Source organism: Aptenodytes forsteri, unplaced genomic scaffold (genome assembly GCF_000699145.1).
Source record: "Aptenodytes forsteri isolate BGI_AS27 unplaced genomic scaffold, ASM69914v1 Scaffold147, whole genome shotgun sequence".
Lineage (NCBI taxonomy): Eukaryota > Metazoa > Chordata > Aves > Sphenisciformes > Spheniscidae > Aptenodytes > Aptenodytes forsteri.
In genome coordinates, this window is record NW_008795320.1 from 485,056 (window position 1) to 490,864 (window position 5,809).

The following is a 5,809-nucleotide window of genomic DNA, read 5'->3' on the forward strand; positions in this document are numbered from 1 at the left end:
TTTTTATTTTGGGGCAGCTTTCCCTCTCACCAGCAGTAACTCCTACAGCTGCGTACGCTTCTTCCGGAGGACGCCGAAGTTAACGGAGGAGTCATCAGTCAGACTGAAAGAACATCCGTAACTCAGGATCCATCCGTGTACTGAACGCAGATGCTTAAAGTTCACCTTCGTACTCTTCCCCCAGAGCACCCTCGGTACAGACGACAGGGCTCGGTCCGAGAGTGGAATTACTGGAATTCCAGAAATTAAGGGGCACACGGATCCAGAAAAGGCTTTATTAGGAATGTTTAAGGTACAGTGTCGCATACTCTTGATTCGCGCTGTATTTTAAACAGAGTTCAGGACCCAGGTAAGCCGGAACACAGGCTTTTCAGCTACCAAATTCAAGTAGCTGCACGTTATATACAGGTTTAGCACCGGCTTGCTGGATTGCAAGACCCTGCCACAGCGAGTTAAGCCAGACTGACTTGCAGGGGGCGTTTTGCCGTGTTACCGGAGAGGCTTTGCGCGTCAACGCCAGTTCCCAAGGTACCACAGAGCAGGTCCGCAGCCTCGTTCCGCTCCCCTCATGCGCTGGGCGCATACTGCATGGCTAGCCGATCAAAGTCATTCTCCTTCAAATCAGAAACAAAAATAAAATGAACAAACCTCGAACTTTATTGAAAATTCAATAAAACCTGCATTAGCTGAAGAGAACGCTACCATCGCAGCTCACTAAGGCAAAAGGAATTCTAAGAAGCACGATCCCCTGTATCAGTTCTCAATTTTTTACAATTTGTTCCATTTTCCCTTCGCCATCATCTTTACCCTCCTTCCCCCCTCCCCAAATTCTCTCTTCCAGAAGGATGTTGCCACTATTTAAGCATAGTGTCTGACGGTAACAAGCTTCTGACTCAGATGAAGAACCCGTATCTCAGAGCTATTCTTTCGAGATTTGGGCACATCACTCCTTTGTTTAACACCGGGCTTGTGTTTCCCAACGTCTCTCACAAGGGCTAGAAAATTTGCTGGCAGGTGACGTGGCAGGGAAAGAACAGGGCCCTGCCCCCTCAGAACTGCAGTCTCGGCTACTGGCAAAGAACCCACTCGCCCCATCAGACACTGGTATGAGGCATGAGAAAGCCAGTACTAGAAAGTAATTTTGTACTAGAAATTTTGTACTAGAAGGCAATTAGTACCTTTGCCTGATACTCCTTTATGAATGGATGATTTTTATGCGCATCTTTCAACTGTGACAAATAGCGATTCGTAACCTGATGGGATGAGAGAGAGAAATTTAAAAATTGAGGTAAGGTGAGGAGAAGCCAAGGGTTTAAAACATCGCACTTCGATGTATCTGTTTGCAGTGAGCGAAGACCTGGTTTTTCCAGTGTCCTGAACATTAGCAGCCCCAACTAAAACCACTGAGACCTTTGCGTACTCCGCACTTAAAAATTAGACCTTAAATAGCGGGTTCAAGAAAATAATCAGTGAGAACTGAACTCAGAACTCAGGAGATTTCCTTCTCCGCCCAGGCCTTCCTCTCAAGTCTCCCATTGTCTACAACATCTGCATCTCCACAAACACTTTACTGAGTATCGAAGGTGCAAGCCCCCCGCACCCCAGAACTATTTCATTTTGTTAATGCCAACCCTGATGAGAACACAGAAAGTTCCAAAACCCAAGCAAAGTTACCACGTGCACTAGGAAACACACAACCTGCCCCCGGGCAGCAGGAGCAGGTCGATCGTTCCTGCTTGCCAAGTACAATACAACCACCCTCACCTCTGGCGGTTTGCCCAAGTGCTGTGACAGGACAACGAAGTTGATCAGGGTCTCAGGATGGCCGCTGTCCTGAAAACAAGGACAATCACCTGATCGATCTGACTTACCTCCACCGCGACTAAGTGTAACACCCAGCACAGCTCTGCCAAACCCATAGCTCACTTCACTGGAAAAGGCCAAGTAGAAGAAGAGGCAGGTATTAACAGCGACCGCCCTTAGCGATATACATCGATATACCGGTATTTTCATGAAGTTTAACAGCGCAAGTCCTTGCTGTTTTGCTCTACATCCCCCCGAGAGCAAATCTGCCCGGCAAAAACAGAGAGTACCTTGTCCAACGCCTCCTGAAGTACTCCCTCCGCATCGTCCCACTTGCCCTGAGCCATATAGCAGGCTGCTTGTCCGTTAAGCAGGAGGAGGGTGGAGGAGCATTTGTCTGCCATCTCTTGGAAGATGTAATAGGCATCTTGTAACTTCTCACCACCCTGCAAAGGGAGGAGACAAACACCCGCAGTTTCACTACATGTTGCCAAGAAGCCTGTACCTTCTCGCCACGGTTGAAGGGCTGGGCACAAAGTTAATGTCTAGGGTTATAAAGCACAGGTATAAAATGCGTTAAGAACCAGTGCTAACCGCTGTTAGCATTCACGTGATCTCCTGTACCGCAACAGATCGCCGTCAGACCGTAGATGAAAGAAATGCAAAAATATTAAGAACCACTTAAATGATCAAAAGATGCAGGTTTCTGTTAAAAAAAGAAAAAAACCTGAATGCTTCAGAAGAACCCCTTCAGATGTTTGGCGTAATAAAGGATTATGAAATGAGATTTTTATAATTAAACGCAGGTATGGACACCTGGCTTTTCAAAAAGTTCCAGCTTCAGAAAGGTTCCACATGCAGCAGCTTCCCCCAGTTAGAGGTGGGATCCCTTGTGGAAACGAAGATCTTGGGGAAACTCTCGCCGCACGCTATTGTAAGGCAAGGGCTATATACGAGAGATTTCATAACAAAACCAAGTGAACACTAAAAAACCAAGTCTTAATAGTACAACAGGTTATTGCACGCATAGCCTTGGACTTCACTGAATTTTAGGAGACGACTCATTTTCAATCACCCGATTACCTGGACTGCCAAACAGCGTATGTTTCTGTCTGATTCACAAACGTGCTTAAAGACAGTCTGCTCTAAGCAGAGAATTACTTTTTTTTCTTGGGGTTTAATTGTAAGGTCTGGATGCTAGCAACACTGCAGCTTTCCATTTTATATTATAACGTTTCGTGAATTATTTAAGCGTGGTTTAGCTCTTCCCCGTGTGAGCTGAAGGCTAAGGAGCACAGATGAAAGGCCGACGATCAAAACAGCCGGTTAGTTTGTGAAGCCAGCTACCAATATTTTCCGTGTACTTGAAGGAAGGGGGGAAAAATAACCCCCAAACCCAACAGAAAACCTGCATGCTCTTCTGAAAGCATGATGTGAAAAGAGCAATCAGGACCGAGGTACGGCGTGGTGTTTCTCAGGTGCTGTAGGCTAGGGATCCCCACTTAAGATACTCACCATGGCCAGGTTCACCCAGGCAGTTGCCAGCTGAGTAAGAGTCGCATCCTCGTCTTGCTCCTGCATCTTCTTCAGTTCCTTGCTGCAGAAGCAACAGTGGGAGTCACGTAACAGAAAGACAGGGCATCTCCTGCACTTCTCTAAGGTAGAAACAAAAATTCCCAACGTCTCTCACAAGGGCTAGAAAATTTGCTGGCAGGTGACGTGGCAGGGAAAGAACAGGGACCTGACAACTCAAAACTCCACTACTGGCAAAGAACCCACTCGCCACTCGCCCCATCACACTGGTATGAGGCATGAGAAAGCCAGTTTTGTACTAGAAGGTAATTAGTACCTTTGCCTGATACTCCTTTATAAATGGATGATTTTTATGCGCATCTTTCGCCTGTGACAAATAGCGATTCGTAACCTGATGGGACGAGGACTGTCGTTTCCTCTCTCAGTTCTTCCATCGCTACAGCCCAACGGCCGCAGCAAGTTGGTAACACGGCACAAACACCTCAATACTTTACTGAAACGATCTGTGAAAGACCTCCCTGTTTCACTTCCCTATGGGAAGTTAGAAACCCAGGACTAGAGATTCAAACCACATCCTGCTGAAGGTAAGATTAAACCTAGAGGTCCACCTCTTCCTTTAGCTGTACCCAGCTACGTTATCTCCACAACTCTTGCAACCTGAAGAATAAAAACCTTTTGCAGCGCACCCATACCTACACACAAGTTCTTCTGCCCACGGCAGGCGTTAAAACGCTGCACCCTGGGGGAGGCCGGGTGATGGAAATTCTCTTACCAAGGCCCGCCCCACAAGAGCACCATTAAGAAGCGAAGGGACACAAACTTCCTTACCGAGCCAGATCAAGCCTGTCGAGCTTCAGAAGGATCTGTATCATCATGGCCATGCTGCAACGACCGAGAGCAAAGTGATTTTCACAACTGCACACTTTACCGCTCCCTACGCTTCGCTTGGGAGTCTGCGGCTTAGCAGAGAGAGGTACTGCCAGCGCCCAGGGACCAGCCTCCCCGCCGCGGGGAGCCAACAGAGCAGGCGGTTCTCAGAGCTGGACCCGGAACGGGGCAGCTTGCTCCTAGCTCCCCTGTGCTCCCTCGCTGTATCGACATTATGCTCGTTTCAGCAATTCTGAACGCACATGAATCAATAAATCAGGTTCTTAAGTTTCACAAGGGAGCAATAGACTTGCTATTGTAGGACGAGCACCGAATCACTTGCTACTTAGAAGGCAAACCTCAAAGCAGCTTCTCAATGGTTTCAAAGCTTTTTAGAGATAAGCCAGACCGTTGCCACGGCACCTCTCCCTAGACAAGAGAAAGGCTTTGCTAGCACACACCTCCGCGATGCCAGGGTGAGCTACACTTACCATTCCAAGCTCTCCCCTTGATGCAGAGTACGCAGAGCTGCGTCAGGATTTTTGTCGTGGAAATAGATGGAAGCAGCCATCAGCAAGAAAGTAGTGTTGGCTATATCAACACTTTTTGCCATTTTCTTGTCCAAATCAGCAACAATTGCGTCCCTATGAAGAGCAAGGGCGAGAATTTGGGAGCGTTTCGTTACTAAGCAAGACAAAAAGATCCTGCCTCCACACAGTTCTGCCTTTTTGAGATTCACTGCAAAACCACAATAAAGACCACGCTTCTACAAGAGACTTTCCACATGGAAACATGTTCCCTGTAAGACAGGGCTTGAGTTCCAACTTATTATCAGACTTACCTTTGACTCTCATTTGAAAGATACTCTGCAAACATCCTCACCGCTTGGAGCTCAGGACTAGCATTGGCTTTAATTTCATCCAGGACAACACCGTATTTTCTCTATTGAAGGCAAAGAAGACGAATCTAAAATTTGCTCCTTTTTAAGAATACAGGAAATAATTGTTCACTTTCTAAAACCTTTTTTACAACAACCACCACCAGTAACAGCAAATTTCTACTTTATGTCTCCCATCGTACTCCACAAACGCAGCCAAACCTCGTAACTGAGGACTATTTCCCCATACGCCATTTTAAAGGTGAAAAAGTACCTCTCAAAGAGGTCTCACCAGGTCATCCCGACCCTGCAAACAACACACTGCATTCACAGGTGCATCACTTTTGGCAGAGGCGTTATGTTCCAGTGCTGAAGGAGGAATTATGACCAAACTGTGTAACGCCGTATCCACAGGACTCCGATTCACAACCTCCCCGACTCCAGCCCCCCACTCAGATTACGCTGCCGCTGACACAGCACTTGCAACCTCACCTGGGCGACGTAGGCTCGGAATAAGAAGACATCCCTCTCCGCTTCCTTCTCCGGATTAGACGGCTGAAGGGATGACAGGGAACGAGAACCTCTCTCAGCAGCCTGCACAGCCGTAACCCAGCCCCGCAACAACACAACTCACAGGCGAGACTCCCCCGGAGAAACGACCCCCACACACACACACACACACGTTCCCAGCGTTCCCCTGCTAGAGCAGGGAGATGGGGAGCACTGAGA

General features: G+C 47.7%; 2 protein-coding genes across 2 annotated transcripts in view; one reads left to right on the forward strand and one right to left on the reverse strand.

The window, feature by feature from the left end:
• Positions 1 to 261: 261 nt before the first annotated feature.
• Positions 262 to 5,641, reverse strand: COPE (coatomer protein complex subunit epsilon; the record flags this gene model as incomplete). Its single annotated transcript, XM_009279842.2, has 9 exons — positions 262 to 614; positions 1,179 to 1,253; positions 1,765 to 1,833; positions 2,094 to 2,249; positions 3,319 to 3,400; positions 4,165 to 4,218; positions 4,695 to 4,847; positions 5,045 to 5,145; positions 5,573 to 5,641. Coding segments are annotated over 9 exons (807 nt in total), but the record flags the coding sequence as incomplete, so codon positions are not given.
• Positions 5,642 to 5,643: 2 nt separating this feature from the next.
• Positions 5,644 to 5,809, forward strand: part of DDX49 (DEAD-box helicase 49) — a 6,886-nt gene continuing 6,720 nt past the window's right edge. Inside the window, exon 1 of the mRNA XM_019472195.1 lies at positions 5,644 to 5,684. Within this exon, the coding sequence (XP_019327740.1) occupies positions 5,644 to 5,684 (41 nt within the window). The remainder of the gene's footprint in view (positions 5,685 to 5,809) is intronic.